The 18,290-nt window shown below is 38.5% G+C and overlaps 1 protein-coding gene across 5 annotated transcripts in view; it reads left to right on the top strand.

Annotated features, from left to right (window-relative positions):
• EPM2A (EPM2A glucan phosphatase, laforin) overlaps positions 1-16,869 on the top strand; it is a 41,014-nt gene extending 24,145 nt beyond the window's left edge. For all 5 annotated transcript variants that reach the window (XM_065632641.1, XM_065632644.1, XM_065632643.1 and 2 more), the window contains 2 exons: positions 12,669-12,910; positions 14,962-16,869. In XM_065632641.1, the coding sequence (XP_065488713.1) occupies positions 12,669-12,910; positions 14,962-15,242 (523 nt within the window). In that variant the 3' untranslated portion in view covers positions 15,243-16,869. The remainder of the gene's footprint in view (positions 1-12,668; positions 12,911-14,961) is intronic.
• Positions 16,870-18,290: the final 1,421 nt, after the last annotated feature.

Raw genomic sequence — 18,290 nt, forward strand, 5'->3', positions numbered from 1 at the left:
GCTTCAGCCGAGAATGTAAACTCATTTACATAAACTTTAGCACAGTAGATCACTTTAATACATTTGTTCAAATGCCTGCAATTCCAGTTTCCAAGCAGATGAAACGATATTGCTAGGAAAAGAAAGAAATCTGAAAAAAAAAGGCAGTTTAAAAAAAATAGACAACCCTTGGTAATTCTTTTTAGTCCTTGGGGTCCAATAAAACCTGCAGCATTGCTCGTTCATGAAATTTAAGTGAAATGATTTTTACCTTTTCGACATCCAAGACTTCTTCAAGAGATCCCACTATACTTTGCAGTTTTGTGTTGGGAAGACTTACACAGGTCCTTCTGGGGCTTCTCAGCAGCTCCATTACAGTCTCAGCTTCAGCCTTTGAGGTTGTCAACTCATCCACCGGGGTCATTAATTTTATGTTTATTATCTAGTAACCAGGTATGTTGGCAAAATGAAGTTTCCTGACAATTTTATTATGGTAGCAGCATGCAGCTGTTGTCCCTTTGATTTGACTTTGTTGTGGGAACATATTATTTTAGGTATTGTAGCTGGCTGTGGTGAATGCATTAATTCAGTTTTTCTCAGTATTTCCAAGATATTGTCCCTCAGCCTAGTGGGGACAGAATGTGTCTGTCCCTCCTTAAAATTAGTGTAAATGAACTGATGTGGGTTTAGAAATTCTGGATAAATATCTTAACTGGAATGAACACAGATACAGAGCCCTGACAGAGCTGTTGTATTTGAATGCTACCACAGGGATGGATGTGCTTCTTCCTCTGACTGTTGTAGTTCTGAGGGGATTCCAGCACTTTGTATGTGTGCATATGCTGCCATGTGGATCACAAGGCCACCTTGCAATAAACTGTGCCTTGTTATTATGTAATTGTCATGAATATGTGCTTGTTTCTGGAGCATTGGAAAGCATTTCCATTGGATCTGAAATGCTGTATTTTGAAAAGTGAATTTATCTTTTATTATTTTTGCAGTCCAGATTTCTAAGCAGCTGCTAACAAGTAAACTCTGAAAGAAGACAAACGATGTTTTTACCAACAATTCTTGAAACTTCTTGGGCACTAACCTGAAGTTCTTCTGTAATGGTTTAAGTCAATCTTGTTAAGATGCTTTAACTTAAAGGTGCCAGCAGTGGCATCATTCCCATTGCTAAGCATTAATGTTAGAAATTCTCATTCCTGATGCCAAGAGATTCATGGCTCATTCCGATCTGGCTTAGTTTAGTAGCCTGTTGTTCTTGTGTTTCCGAGTATTTGTTCTAATTCAAAACAAATGGGAATGTTGGCAACCTAATGGAGACATATGTAGGAGGTAACCATTGGCAACCATGGTTGCATGAGACCAGATTCTATAATTGGAGCATTTAAGTATTAATCCTCACAAGCCAACAGAGGAGTCCTTTCCAGGTTGTTCAGTACAAGCCTTGGAACCTGATTATTTTCTCAGGCTGTATTTTTGTAATTGGCACGTCGTTTGCTTCAGATAATGTTTATACAAATAGAAGTGCGAGAAGAGTAATTCCCCACAAAGGCAAATCCTGCATTCTGCTGCATGAGGTGTGCTCCTTAGGCATCAGTAGAAACCTTGCGGGCATGTTTAAAAATAAAGTCTGACTAAGTTGTGTAAGGCTAGATTTGGACACTCTGCCTCACAAGGCATTGGTCTGCTTATGAATGATTATTTTCTTATCTTCATAGTACAAATATGTAGTGAAATATGACAGAAGATATTGCATTTGAATACAGGGAGGATAACATTTTATCTTCCACAATTTAGCTTTGGCCATGTTCCTAAAGTCTTGTGTGACCAAGTTATTTTAGATCGTATCTAAAGCAGAGATAAAATAGATTATAAAAAATTTCTAAGATATAAATTCATTTGCTTTAAGCTTTTTAATGGAGTGAAGTGAATGAGAGAGATAAGTGTTTATATGGGGAGTTTTTCCCTGTATAGATTTAAATATACTGCAAACTTAATGAGAGCAATTTCGTTGAATTTATTGGAGCATGCACTCTTATCATAGAGACAAAATTAGATAAATTCGATCTGTTATTGTGTCAGAAGAACAAAGATGGTTTACAAGCCCTTTTGGACTTTCGTTTCCTAAAGGGGGACAAGACAGGAACATGTTCTAGTCCTGGCATGGAAGAGTTCAGCTGTATCAGGCTGGTTTATCTCATTTATTAGTGATTGACTTTGAGGTAATGGTACAATCCCTGTTGATGGGGATAGACTGCCTCTTTTGTGTTGCCTTTTTCACATGAACTTTGTGGTCAGGAGATATCCCACAAAAAGAAACCCCAAGATTTCTTGTTAGGAGAACTTTACATCCTCTTTGCATCATGAGAGGAATGGGAATAGCAAATTTGGTTTTGCAAACCCTTTTTAAAATACAAAAAGATGTAACGATCTTTTTTATTTCTGTGTCAGAGGTTCCCTGACGTAAGATAAGCTATCAACATAAAGGGCAGTGAAAAGCAGAGGTACCTGAAGTAAGTTGGAATGCATGAGGGCATTTTCTGCAGGCTTTGTTGCTCTTATTACACTGGAGTTGGAGCAAAATAAATAGGCTTGCAAGGAATTCTATGCAATGATAGCTTGACTACTTCTGGTGTCTGAGACAAACAGCATAGTTAAATGAAGACTGAGAAAGAGGATAAATTGCTATTTGTAAAAGACATTCAGGAATTAGTACAAAGGAGGAAGAAGAATTACTGAAATTGAACCTGCTTTAAGATCAAATGGATATTAATTGCTTCTGAATTAATTTAGAGTGTAAATTAGAACAAGGCTTCTGACATTAAAGGAATGGTGTCTGAATTCTGGCATGACCTTTCAAATAGGGCAAGGAGGACATGGAACCTAAATTATTTCAAGATGGATCTTGGTAAATTATTATAGCTAGTGATGCCAGAGATGGAAATTAAAGTTTATGATTATAGTATCATAGATCATAGGCTCAAAGAGACTTCAGAAAGCATCCAGTCCATTTCCTTGCTCTAACTTAGTTGCAATTACATTTAAATCACTCCAGGTTTATCCAACCTGATCTTAAATCGGATAGCATCTCAGGGATGAGACTCTACAGCCTGTTACTCTTCCATTCAATTACCTCACTATTCCTACCATTAAAAAGCTTTCCTAATCTCAACTTAAGTCTTCCTACTGCAATTTAACTTCATTTTTTCGTGTCCTCTCCACAGCAGACTTGGAGAATGAATTAGTATCCCTGCCCCTTTCATAGCTGTCTGTCATATGCTTAGAAACTCTTGTCCTTTTTCACAGATTCACAGAGTAGTTGAGGTTGGAACATCTGAGTATTTTCATTTTAATATTAACCCTTGGTTCTTTCAGTCTTCTCTCTGAAAACTTGTCTTCTGATTGTTCTGGTGCTCACTGCTGGACTCTCTGTGTGTTTCTCTTCCTTCTTCCCATTCCTTCTGATGATGATCTACCAGCACTGAATATAATAGAATAATTATTTTGTGACTCTCAGGCATAGTGCTACTGCTTATTTATCCAAGTATTATTGTAACTTTTGCAGTGTGGAATGTGGTTTAATTCCCAGTTGTCTAGGTGTTTTCATCAAATATGTTCCCTGCTTTTGCAGGGTATAGGATATTAGAACTGCCCTTGATCTCTACAGTTCTCCTTATGAGATGGGAGTTTTTTTGAGTTTCTTCTTTATTAGAAGTTCTTATGCTCCTTGCAAGGGAATGCTTGGCATTGCTGTGGAAGGGGAAAATGGGCCATAAACAGAAAGCTTTGTAGATTCATCTAGACTAAACTTCTCTTATATGATTGACCTTAATTCTACTCATGTGGATCCCGCTTATCCTGTATCTCTGGTGGATTCAAAGCTAGGACAATCCATAAAGCAGACATAGCCTACAAACCTCCCCAGAGTTAGAATCCACCAGAAGGTTATGGATGAGGAGGAGAGCTGTGCTGTGCTTATGCAGTAGCATGGTCGCTCCTTGTCTCGTAACCTGAAGAGTGCACCGTAACTCCTGCTGCAGATGAGGTTGGTGGTTGAAGATTTGTGCCATCAACCTGGTGCTGCAGAAATCCCCACCTAAGACAGCAGAACCTGAGGGCACTGTACCACTGGAACTGCTTTGTAGCTGCATGTCTAGGGAACCTTACATTTCAGTTGTTGGTTTGATATTATTCTTAGCTGTTTTCATTCTAGCCCATTGTCAGCTTGAGGTCAAATCTTAATGGCTTATTTACTCTGCATAGCAGCAAATGAGGTAGTTTGATGCCACATTCATGCATAAATTTGTGAACATGGAATAAACAAGATACTATTAAGCGTAACACTCAGAATTCAAGGGTTTGAGAAACTTTGCATATTGCTAAGCTGACAAAGTGTTGTTCTAAAGTGATAAAAGCAGGTGCTTCTTTTTAGTTGCCAAGTCTGCTCCCATGTGAGAGGCTAGATAAGTAGTCCAAATTACATCTAAGAAGAAAATTTGCCAGAGCTTAATTGCTTTTCATCACAGTGCCAAAGAAAAAGAAGAAAAAAACCACCTTGGAACTACGTTGTAGTCTATTTATTTCTCCTCATTTAAAGCTCTGAGGTAGAATTCTTAACTTCACAATAAACTGCACTCTGTCGGTGATAAAGCAGAACAAATTTATAGGCAATGACTTGTGCTTCTTCTAAATTTGGTATTTAGGTAAAAGCAATTTTTTGTTCAAAAATATAAGTAGTTTTTACCAGGTCTGCAGTTGTGTGCAGTTTCAGTAGGATATAGTTTAATTATTAATCAGCTCTTTTTTCTGATGACTTCTGCTAAGGTTATGGCCATTTATTCCATCTTCGTTGGTAAGAGTGATCTTATTAAGCCTAGCTATGAGATCTTGGTGTTCCGTGAGTTAGGCCATAGTATCATTAAACCTTGCTCTCCTGCTCTGGCCAGCAGTGCTTTATCTGCGTGCTAGGCAACTGAGTGCATCAGACTGTGTTCTGTCAATCCTACTTAAGTCAAGCCTCTCATCACAAAGCCTCCATCAGCTTGTCTTCTGCAAGGAGACTTTATCAGTAAGTCAGCAGGCGAAGGGATTAAGACCACAGCCATTTATCCATGTGCCCTGTGCAACGTGCAATGAAATGTCAGTGTCGTAACCCCTCAGTTCTACTTTATTATTTCATTGGTAAGGAGGCATTTTGCTGTGAGATCTCTCTGTCCTTTATTTAAAGGGAGTGTAGTGAAACCAGAATTCTTGTACAAGACCAAACCAGGATTCCTCTGTTTTGATATCTGCCTGTGTTAGTATTTTGGAGGAAGATGTGAGAATTTAAAAAAAAAAAAATTCTTCCATTTTTCTCATCTCTTGGTAGTTGCTTTATAGGTGAACCTGTACAGAAGTTGAGTTTCTTTATCTCTTTTATATAGATAGAGACAGCTGATTTGTCCCTCCCAAGTATTTTAGCTTTAAGCAATCATCCAATGACATCTTAAAAAAGCCAGATTCTTAGTCTGCCCTCATATGAAAGTATTTTCAGAAGAAATAGATGGCATCTGCTGTATTTTGAATATTTTAATTTTTTCTATATCTTTTTGGTTATAATAAATTATTAATAGAAAGTTCAAAGTTTGAGTACATAAAATGGCATCATTGATTTTTAGAATGTTACTATACATCTTCTGTTATTTTCAGTTCACTTTTTTGTACAGGCTAATATTACCGCTTTAATCTCTCTATAAAGCAACCCTGTCACCAAGCATCACTGCAAGCACGTACTGTTTCCCTTTCTTATTGATTGTAGTTAGCTTAAAACCCAGTGGTATGTGTGAGTGGCTGAGATTATTCCAAGATGTATTACTGAGATGTATTCATCAACTGTGAATCTCACCTGCTCCTTTGCTGCATATTTGTTTAGTTTTATTTGATATCACTAGCAGCTGTAACTAATAAAATCTTAAATAATTCTGTTTTGGACAGATTTTACTCTCTCCTTGAATAGGCTCATCTCTTGTGAGAGATCTTAACTTGAAAACAGAATTCCATGTTGAATATAGGTCAACAGTGTCATGCTGTAAAAGGACAGTCAGGGAACTATGAAGAGAGTTATAGCCTTTGAACCACAAGAAGGAACTCATCTTTAGTTCTCAGAAATGGTACTGGCCATAACATCTTAAGAAAGATGTTGACCAGCTGGAGAGTCCAAAGGCAAACAAGAATCATCAGATGCTTTTAATATATGACAAGCAAGTGTGTGTTTGCATGCATATGGGAAGAATACAAGGCTGTGGGGGTGTGTGTTAGTAATTTTCAGATAGGTAAAAGCATTTTGCAGAGTGGAAGAGAATAACCTGTTCTTTGTGTCCATTATGGAAACAAAAAGATGTCACTGTAACCTGGGACTGCACTATTTATATTGGATATTAGGAAAATATTTCTGAAGGTGAGGATGGTCATCAGTGTGCTTTCTATATATCAAGCAATGTTTGAAAGTGTTCAGATCTTCCACTGGAGAGCAGAATTTGGTCATTTGGAAATCTTTCTCTGTTTGTAAATGCATTTCAGGACATCAGATAGCAATCTAAGTAATGTCTCTAGATTGCTCTGATAAAGATACAGGAACCTCATCTGATTTCTACCAAGTGCCCTTAGTCTTTTCATTGTCTCAAATTCAGGAGAAAAGAACAAGGAAGGCCCAGAAGAGAGGTGTCTAATTTAGTACTAAAAGGCAGACATGCATGTACCTAAGAATAAGCTGCTATATGTTGTTAAAAGGATGCCAATGGCAAAAGAAGAACATACAGGATGATAGTTCTGGGTCATCAAAATCGAGTGGTATCACCATTTAAAGTGATGTGCCTTGTCACAAGGCAGAGGGTAGAGAAAAGACAAAAGAGCATCTTAGCTACAGCTGGTAGGATTTCCTCTATTCTCATTTTGAATATGCCCAAAGCAATACTTTTGGAAATCTCTTTTGTGTCAAATGAGAGAGAGGTAGGAGTTTTTTGCTGCCATCCGGCTATCTCCCTTTATTTCTCATCAGACATTTGGTCTTTGAACTAGTTTAAATTTGGTTAAAAGTAGAAAGTTTCACTGCAGGCTTTTGGTTCAGACAGATCATAATTTTCCATTGAAAATCCACCTTATAAAAAAAATTCGGAACCAGTTCTGACTCCAGTGCCATCAGGGGACGAAATAGGAATGCACTGTAATTGGAAGCAGTCTCTGGTAGTTACAATGCTGCAAAAAACATCTCTGAGTTGTGCCTCAGGCCTACATACCCCTTGAGCTGCTTGCTCATAGTGGTGTCAGGGTAATAGCACTACATCAATGCAAAAAGTGCTCCGTGTGCATATGAGCATCACAAAATGCTGGGAGTAAATTCACTGAATTATATATGTTGCTCTTCTGGGAATGCAGAATAAGTTTTGCTGCAAGTTACATGTAGCTGTAGTTGCATGCTACACCTTTAGGAAATAAAAGCCTTAAGGGAGGACACAGCTGATTTAATCATTATTTTGTTTGTTTTTTCAGCTAAATTGCTCTGTCTTGTTAAATATATACATATTAGTGCTCAGCTTGCAGATGCTTCGTGGGATCTAAGGAAGGCTGGTGCAGACAACTGGAGTGAATTGCAAGCTTTAACATCAGGCTACATCTTGGCCTGGTGCTGAAGGATGTATCAATCCATCACTTTTCATTTAAAATAATATGCTGGACCATGGTCAAAAATATTACCGATATAAACAAACGGTGTGGTGGATGGATGACTCTGTTGCTAATAACCAGTGAAAAATACCTTAGGATTTTTCCTTAGTTTGGCAAAGTCCTCTTTCTTGATTAAAGCTGGCAACTGTAGGGATAAAAGGATATCTGAAATATTGTACCTGATAGATGTTCTGATGAAATGTGTTCCCCAAAGGCTTGAATCCTACCCTTATCTATAAGAACTGTGACTCCTTAGAAGGGAAGACAGATTTTAGGTGAGGATGTAGATGCCAGCTGCTAGTACACTGATGATTGAAGAGATCTGGAAACAGTACCTGGGTCATCCCAGCTTGCAGCTCAATATTTTAAGGAAATTTGAATTTGGCTCCCGTTTGCCTTAAACTGTTATCAATAAAAGTAACACAGGAACTACTTAAGAAGCAGAGAAGAGGTCTGTGTCATGGAGGAGGAGTTGACCACCCGATGCAGTAACCTGGTATCTTCCCCTAGGGCAGGTTGCCCTCCCTGTCAATCAGATCCCTACACCTACAATTGCTGGATTGTTGTTTTGCTACCTGTGGCAGTCTAAGATTGAAAGGTACAGTGCCTCAGATTTTGGGAATATTTCCTCTAGCCTGAAAATTACAGTCTACACCATTAAAAAAAGAAGTGTCAGAATGCTAGTCTTTCATTGCCTCAGACTCATTTTCTCCTTAAGGATAGGAAGACTGTTTGCATGTGAATCGGTTAAGCAGAATGCATTTGTTGTTTCAGATGCATTCATAGTGAATTGGTATAATTTAATCTAGGCTGTGCAGGGTCCCGGGAGGGAAGCAACCAAGGGCAATATATGTCTGCATCATTAAAAATAATTTCAGTGCGATGATAGATGGAAAATAACTGTACAAGTGATTTCAGGGTGTTCCATATTTATTCCCCAGTAATGATAAATTGTTGCTAGTTTTCTCAGCTGACAAGTCAAAAAGCAGGTTTTTAACATGTCAGCCTTCAGTCTGGACTCTGTAAATCCAGTAAGCTGAGCAGACACCTGCCTAATATTTAGTCCTTGTTACCACAAATTCAAGCTTCTCACATTCATTCATTCATTTAATTCCCAAAAGTCCTCTTAAGGTAGGTAAATATTACCTCCATATTACTGATGGAGAACTGAAGCAGGCTGAAAGTAGCTTTACAGAAAGTAGCTTTAAAGAAAGGTCTTTTAGACAATCTACAAGTCTTAATCTCAGAAGTTAGTTGAATATTTTTCATGTTACTCTAAGTGATTTCTTTACTGACAAACTGTCTCTAACTGAATTTACTTTTTCCTCTGTGACCCAGCGTGGTTTACTATCCTTAGTAACACAGGGAGTTAACATGTACAGTGACAAAGTCCTATATTTATATTAAAACATAATTCTAAGTGGAATTTTGTTTAAAAACAACCCTGTTGTGATATTTGGAGTATATGACAGGGCTTAATGGCTGAAAAGATTATAGGTTTATTGATCACACATAATCCCTAAATGTTTTTTGAACTGCACATAGGAGTCGCTTAATCTGCTGCTGGAAAACAAGTACATGTGAGCTGGAAGGCAGCAGCTGTCAGAGAGCTCAGGGCATGATTACGTGACAGTTGAGAGGGGAAAGTAAAAGAGGTCTCTTTCCCTTGCCAAAAACTCTTGAGGCTAAAATCTACCTACCTACTGAAGTACAGTAGCAACTTAAAGAAGAAAGGCCACATTGGAAAAGGAAAACTGAAAGTCATATTATTAAGGAAAGAGATGTGAAAATGAACTGCCACATTCTTGTTGTGTTTAATATGTATGTTTCCCTGCTTCTCAGTGTAATTAAGCCCTCAGTAGAGCTATCCAAAATCAATATATAAAATACAGCTGCTAAACTCTCCGTCAGTTTCTGTGCTTGCATGTGCACTGACCTTTTTTATTCTTTCCTTCTGATATAAGACAAAGTCAAGGTATGAAGCAGACAAAGCCAAATGGAAATATAGGTACTATGCAGTAGGATAATCCCAGAACTTTTACGTAAATTGGCTGATAGGACAACTCTGCAGTACTGTTTTCTGCATGGACTGTTTTCCTGGTAAAACGGTGGTTCAGCTTTGTCCAGCAAGACAAGACTTTACAGTTATTTGGAGGTGGGTAAATAAGGGGCTTGAAGACCAAGGTCAAGGCTGCATCTGGATCATCTCAAAGGCTAAACTCTAGGACCTGGTCAGAAAAAATAATTCACAAGAACTGGCTGTCCTAAATACTTTGTTTTGGTCGTTCTCTGAATGCCACCACTGGTTTGGTTAATTACAGGGAAAGACACTGATAAAAACTTGGTAAACCCATCAGATTGTTCAGTAAATGTAATTATTATTGTGCAGTACAGGAGGTCTTGTCATGAACAAGATTCTTTAGGCTATAAGAAGAAAATAAACAAATGGTGTATGTCCCAGTGGTCTTGCAGATAGCACAGCAATGATGTTCATCCACTGAATAATCACTGGGGAAAAATTATAAAGCATTGATTAATGTGTAAGCAAGAGTACTACCCAGAATTTTATTTATCTCAGGAACACTTCAGTCACTCCTGATTCAATCAAATGCTAGAAAACACCCTTTTGCTCTCCTGTCAAGGTAACTTACTGTATTAGATGTTTCTCAAAATATCAAGAGAGTTACATATGTATAAGTCTCCAGGAAAGCCTTTGAAGGAAGGCTACTAATGTTCTTGTTCTTGAAAGAATATCCTCATATTGTCACACGATATTAGTGATGTTGCCATTTGTCTTTCCTGGCTATGGAGTTTTGTGGGCATTGCTCATCTCCAGTCATTCATCAGCGTCTCTTTGGGCACTTCAACTTACATTCAGCGAATTTCTGTGGCAGAAGCCTGACAGCGATCACTCTTTCAGGTTAGGCTGGGATTTGCTGTGGGGCTGGTGTGGGGGAAGTGAGGCAGTGAAGCAGTTGTTACAGTGGACCTTCGCTAACCCCTCTGGTTGGTGGGACTGCTTGAGCTGGTTATGCTGGATTTTGGGCAATTTTGAGAAGCTCCATTCCTGTACCAGTGTGTGGGATTGTGCCTTGAACATAACAGTAATACACAATTGTAGTGCTTTATTGTATCTCTTTCAGGTTGCTGTGGAGTCCACTGTTGATTGAGTAGTGATATTTCTCAACATGTGAATTGAATTTAATTTGTAGCTTAAGAAATCCAGAGCCTGTGTATTAGAACTTCTTTCTTTCCATGTGTTCTCTTCTTTATATAGGTAGTGTTCAGGAGTGTGAGAAAAGTGACAAAGGAAACAACTTCAAGGTGTAAATCTTAATTTCTGAAATTTTGGGTTAAAGCTTGCTCAGTGCTCAGGAACAAATGCATTTTCTATTAGCAGTGGGAAATACTCTCACTGCAATCTAAACCAGAACATGGATGTGAAAGAAAAAACAAGTAAAATATCTTCAAACAATCTCACTGTTTAAACATGGTTGAAATGATTATTTGCTATGTAATAGCAATGTAATATATTTGTCTAAATTTGACTCAGTTATCATAGACTGAGATCAAGCCTGTTGTCTCGCTAAAATGGGCTATTAAGGTCAAAGACTGTTTGTGTGGCTGGTATGTAACTCACTGTAGATGCAGCTAAAATACAGGAAACAACATGTGCTACCTGGAGTTGAATTTTTCTTTTTGACAATCTTTCAGTAGTAACGTAGCAAGATTTAATAATTGTCAATTGTAGGTCTTAATTAAATGCTAGTAAGCACTTATTACTGTGATAGTGGAATGGAAATAGCTACCTGATGATTTAAGGGCTGTTTATAGGAGCAACTGCTCCTGAATAAACATAAAACTTTTCTTATTTGTCTCTGAGATTAAAATTGGAAAAGACCATAAGAAATGCATGGCAGATGTTTTATTTTTGAGGATCTTGCTTTTATTATAGATTGGCTTTGGGGTTTTTTTCGAGTTAATAATGTTTGCAGTGTTTGTAGTTAATAATGTTTACAGTTGTATGTTCAACTGTAGGGATATTTTGTGTAGTTTGTGATTGCATGGTAAAAATAAAAGTTGATGCAAACAAAAAAAATAAAGTAGATCACTGACAATTTGTGTGTATAAATAATCCATTGTATGTACCATCAGTTTAATTGCATATGCAGATTAAAAATCCTCATTTGAAAACAAGCATCTTAATATTCAGTTTATATTTATGTCAAAATCTGTTAAGACATACAATAGTTTTTTGATAATTAACAGTGGGAAAACCATAGAAGTCTTGAAGTTTGATTTAGATAAGTACCAGGAATATAGATGTTTATCCATGCTACGTGTATCTCTCAAGTGTTCTTGCAAAATTACTGATTCTTCAGGCCTTGAGAGAAGCTAGACATGTATTGTAATTCTGTACTTGGTTCCCACTAGACTCCACAAGAGCAGAGAAAAATGAGAAGAAAATTACTCATTCTTTTTTGAGTTTCCTCACAGAGGAGTTTAAGTTGAGGGGTTTGTTCTATCTGGTTTCCTCATTATAGTGGTAGCTGCAAAGATGGAAGAGTTCTATGTGTGTGACTAATTAATAGAGTAATTCAGATCTAGATGTGAATCTTTTAGGTCCTTTTTTTTGTGCAAATTGCATGAATCTTCAGAGTTTTCTTATTCTAATCTGTGATGTTAGTAAGCTTCTACTGCAGGCCTAATGATGGATGCCTTGGAGACCTGTGATAGTAATTACACTCTGAATTTTTTCTCAGGCCGTCTGGCTCTTTGTGGTAGGTTAGGAACTTGATCCCCATCATCAAGCATTACCAACTCAACTGTAATGAAATAAGAAGCTGCTTACTGCGTGACACGAAAAAGCTGCTCTTAGCAGTGTTTGTGTGATGATGCTAAGCAGGTTTGGAGCTGGAACTTGGCCGTTTCCTTGTTAAGGTATTTTAATCAATCCCACTACGATGTTTTCTCAATGCTAGAATTCTGCCAAACATCTGGCTGGGAAGTTGTCCTCGGCAGCTGGAGCATGTCACCGTCAAACTGAAGCACGAGCTGGGTGTTACTGCTGTGATGAACTTCCAGACCGAATGGGACATTGTTCAGAATTCCTGGGGCTGCAACCGCTATCCAGAACCCATGAGCCCTGAAATTCTCATTAAACTGTATAAAGAGGAAGGTCTTGCCTATGTCTGGATGCCAACCCCGGACATGAGCACTGAAGGTAATGCCTATATCAATCTTGCAGTAAATTAATAGTAACAAACACTCTGAGTTACTAATCTGCCACTTTCATGGCTTTTTTTTTTCCCCTGTGTAAATTTAGCTTAAAAATATAGCTAACACACAAGGTATAATTTCTCTGTCTGTCATCTCTAACAAATTACTTGCATTTTCTTGTAGGCGGAGAAGCCATAAAAAGTACTTTGTGTCTGGCAGTATATGTGTATTTGAGTTTAAAGTCATCCACATTGATAACTGCTTGACTGGTTTTTTTCTTTCAGCTTGAATTCAGCCCGTATAATGAAAATATGTTGTGTAGGTGGAAGCCTGCAAGCTTGCACAGCAGGACAGCTTGCCTCCTTGCTGGTTGAAAATGGAGAGACAGTGCTGTGTGTCTGTCTCTGCTATCCCCTTTCCCCAACAAATAATTTTTCTGTGACTATAGTATCCCAGGCTGATGAATCTCCATAGATTATTTTATATATTTATTTTTAATTAATTTGGAATGCCCATAGCACCTGATGTTGAACATAAATTATTATTATTTTTAATTCCTCCATTGGAATGCTCAGTTCAAAATCTTGTTCCCAACCAGTAGGTTAGAAAGTGTGCGTTTTTTCAAGTGAATGTGAGAGTCATAGAATGATTTGGGTTGGAAGGGACCTTAAAGTTCATCTAGTTCCAACACCTCTGCCATAAGCAGTGCCACCTTCCACTAGACCAGGTTGCTCAAAGCCCCATCCAGCCTGGCCTTGAACACTGCCAAGGATGGGGCATCCACAGCTTTTCTGGGCAGCCTGTTCCAGTGCCTCAGCACCCTCATGGTGAAGAATTTCTTCCTTATATCTAATCTAAATCTACCCTCTTTCAGTTTAAAGCCATTACCCCTTGTTCTATCACTACTTGCCCTTGTAGAAAGTCCCTCTCCAGCTTTCTTGCAGGTCCCCTTTAGGTACTGGAAGGCTGCTGTAAGGTCTTCTTGGAGCCTTCTGTTCTCCAGGCTGAACAACCCCAGCTTTCTCAGCCTGTCTTCATAGGAGAGCTGCTCCATCCCTCTGATCACCTTTGTGGCCTCCTCTGGACCCTCTCCAACAGGTCCACATCCTTCTTACGTTGGGGTCCCCAGAGCTGGATGCAGTACCCCAGGTGGCGTCTCAGAAGAGTGGAGTAGAGGGGAAGAATCATCTCCTTCCACCTGCTGATCATGCATCTTTTGATGCAGCCCAGGATAGGCTTTGCTACCTGCCTACCAGCAGAAGAAAGTGCATTCCATAGAATGAAATACTGCTGCCACAAATAGAGACCTGTCATATCAGTAACAGGACATCAGGGAAGACACCTTAAAACAGGGATTTGAAAGGGCTTAATGTCAGTCCTCATCTGTGCCATGAGGAAAAGTTAGGCTCTGATGCAGCTTAGTTCCCAAGGTAACAGAGATAACAGGGAGAAAGGCATCAGGAGATGTGGTATATTCATTCCTTTGGGAGTGACAAAGGCCATTCCATGTTGTTGAACCATATGCGTAGTACACAATTTAATCGTAACACTATTAAGTTGTACAGGAAAATACTCTTCTGCTCTCCCTCTCTCACTTATTATTGACGTAATGGTCTTCATTACAATGTTTTTGAAGGCAGCAGTATATAGGTAGCTTCACAAATGTCCAGTACTAAAAACATTTCATATTTGGCTTGCTAACTTAAATGCTATGTAAGATGTGCTGTTTGATGTGATTTGCTGCCTTGTGTCAGTCCCCGTGGAAATGAATATACCACACACATCCACTGTTAATCAGAACATATATTTGGAGAAGACTTGGGGAATTTTACAGATTTTGTGTGATCTGAATCTATGTTGTGAGAAAAAACAAAGTTATGGTAGAGGGTCATAAAAAAAAAAGAAAGAAGGAAAGGAAAGAAAAGAGAAGAGAAAAATCTCCAAATATGTCAGGTTTGCCATTATGATTTACAGTTCATCAAGCTGTACAGACAATCTCATCCGTGAACCTAGCTTTCTCAAATGCAAATGAACGTGCCTTGTTTTTAACCTTAGGAAGAATACAGATGTTGCCACAAGCTGTCTTCCTCTTGCACGGGCTGCTGGAGAATGGACACACTGTCTACGTTCATTGCAACGCTGGTGTTGGCAGGTCTACAGCTGCTGTCAGTGGCTGGCTGAAGTACGTGATGGGATGGAGCCTGCGGAAAGTGCAGTACTTTTTGGCTTCCCGGAGACCAGCTGTCTACATAGATGAGGAAGCTCTGAATTGTGCTGAACATGATTTCTACCAGAAATTTGGGCATCTTCGTTCCTCATGCAAAATACTAGAGTAGAAAAGCAGAAGAGGACAGGGAAATTGAAGAGGAATCCTTACATTTGCACCTCAAGAACTTAGAAATCATGAGTCAGATGCCTGCCTCCATTGTTCAGATTATAAGCTTGTCATAGAAGTCGTGAGAATTTTGCTTAAAAAGTGCCTTTGAGGGTTTTTATTATCTTTCTTTAAGCTGATATAGTTCATGTTTTCAAGCCTTTTGCTGCAAGTATGAGACCTAGAAACTCTGCAAAGGGAAACTAAGATTTTCTTTTAACTGCTTGCCTACAGGAACTGAGGTTTTAGGGCAGACACTAAATAAGATGTGAGGTGAAATAGTTAGAGTTGGCAATACTTCTGTGACAAGAAAGAGAAGGCATTCTCAGAAAAACAGATACAAAGGTTGACTGAATTAAGGTTCAGGTTAGGATGAAGCTGATCATAGTCAGCTGCTCAGTTTTTTCAGATGGAGTGTACATTATTTAAGTATTTTCTGTTAATTCTGTAGACAACGGCTATTAATGAGAAAAACCAGAAGGCAACTGATTTTTCAACTCAGTTTCTTAAACGAAAAGCTAATGCCTAGTGCACTGAACTAAAATTCTCTCTCTTTGCCTATCTCGTTAATGTTAAATATTATGAGCTACGGCTATACCTTTTTATGACATTGGGGTTATGCTTGGATGTGGCATGAAGAGAGGAAACAGCTCTACTTATGTTGTGGGGAAAGAATACTAGTTATTACATTATCCCAGGCTGTGAGATCTCCAAGTTGAAGATACATTTTGCTCTTCTTGTCTGTGCAGTGCTGTACAGAGGGCTCCCTGGCTGCCAAGGCAACCTCAGCTGTAACCACTGGGCTAAAACAGGGCCTGTAGAAAGTGTGTGATAAGCCTCTGCACATGATTGACACCACAGCCTCTGTGTTGCTGACCTAGATTAATTCTTTCACTATAGCGAAGGTCCCTCCTTGTGCAAGCAGTGTGTGGATGTGCACAGATGCTAGACTTAGCCAACCGAAGCTAATACTGGGCTATCTCTGGGGTGAATGAAGTGAATAATTTTCTCTATAGGAGCAAAGAGCAACTCTGAGAAGGGTTTCTCAGGAGCTTAGCCTCAGTAGGCTAATGTTGGCTCTGTGGATGATCCCTAATGTTTTCCAGTGCTGCTTAGTTCCTTAGCTAAACTAAGTGGTGGCACTAACAGCTTCCAGCCCTGCTCAGGTGAAACCAACTCACTGTAGTCCAAGAGAGAAGGGAGAGAAACCACTTCCTAAGGAACAGAGGATTAAGGATGTGTAAACATTAAGAAACCTAATTTCTATAAGTTTATTCTCAAGTGAAATCTCATTTTTTCCAGCTGACTTGTTCCTCTAAAGACCCAGTCAGTGCCGGAGTAGTTTAGGTGATATATATTGATTATCTGAATACTTAATGGAGAAACTATTAGATATGAACTGTTCATGGAGAATTTCCAGAATAATATAATACATTTTATTTATCCTATACTTCAATCTTGTTTGAAAGGAAAAATGTTTATTTAAGTTATTCTATATGTGTGGTTTTGATCATGACTTTGTTTCTGATTCTTTGAAATAGCACTACCTGTTTAGAAAATGGACAAGAAAAGTTCTCTATCAAATAAAAACATGATGACAATTCCAGCAGCCCATTTTGTTTTATGTCTTTGTCGCTCAATTTCATGAGTAGCAAAAGGGTCATGACTGGTATATAGAATATAAAGGTGGGACCAGCCCAATTCTTGTCTGCTATGCTGTGTCAGTTTTGATGGGCTATTGAAGAGGAAATCTCAAAAAGCAGCCCAGCAAAGGTATGTGGATGATATGGCATGTCCGGTACTTCCAAAGACAAAAAAGGGGTTTCTTCTCCTGACTCGATGCAGAGAGCAGAGGGAGTGTGTCAGTGCTGCTGTCTGGCTGTTGCAAATGTACAGAACTACAGCTGACCTTGTTTTGATGGAGTTTAGAGTGAAAATGGTGAGTTTTTATTACTGTGTGCCTCTCAAAATTAAGTGCTGAGAGGAAGAGGATAGCTTAAGAAGTAGAGAGTAGAACTTGCTTAAGTTTTACATTTCTGTTAAGATATATTTGAAACCTCAGGCTTAAAATGTGTTTCCAAGCACCCCCAACAGACAGTCCTTTCCATCAGATGCAACTTGTAATAATTGTTAGGACAAGTATTTGTGGGTTTTGTTTGTGTTTTACAGCTAACTATATTTCTCTTTTAGGGCTCTTGGGACTGAGCATTGCTTAACATGGCACAAACAAATAAGTGTATGACTAAGTAAGTATGGTAATGCTGCACCGGCTATTTCTTAATTCTGGTTTTATCAGCAATGGGAGCAGATTGGTGCTTCATTTGTAGGGCAGAAATGATACAGAAGCCACAGATTCAAGGAAGCCCTAAGAAGGGGTCATTAATTCATTGTTTATTGTAATTTCAGCAGGCAGTTATTGATTCATTGTTTATTACCATTTCAGTTTGCTTGTCTACTGAACTGCTAGGGGACTGTATCATATACAGATTGCATTAGCCGATGAACTGCATGAAAACAACTTGCCAACATCATGTTAACAAAGAATGCAAAGAAATCCCATGGCTTGCAGTCCCTTCGTACCTGTTTGTATCATGCTTTTTTTCTTCATTGCAACTTTCCTGCCTGCCCCATTGAAGGCCACCTTCTCAAAGAATGTTCATTCACAGCCTTGTCTGATGAATGCAACGAGGAATTAAAATACTAAAGAGATCATTGTAGGAGGCTACAGCAACAGAAAAAGCAATCATATAAAAATATTCAATATCTCCAACTGTATAATTACATGGTAAGTCTGCATCTAGAGATTATCTATTAGAATTCCAATTTGTAATATGTTCTTATGCTGATTAGATCATTAGCTTTTTCCACAGACGAGCCTCTTGATGCAATTTGGATGAAAGGATGAAGACAGTCTGTTGTTTATAAACTTATATATTTCCTTGCTGCTTTAGTTATAAAAGTGCTACAAAATTTAGAGAAGAACAACAACTATAGAAATAATTAGAAACAG

This window comes from Caloenas nicobarica, chromosome 3, assembly GCF_036013445.1.
Source record: "Caloenas nicobarica isolate bCalNic1 chromosome 3, bCalNic1.hap1, whole genome shotgun sequence".
Lineage (NCBI taxonomy): Eukaryota > Metazoa > Chordata > Aves > Columbiformes > Columbidae > Caloenas > Caloenas nicobarica.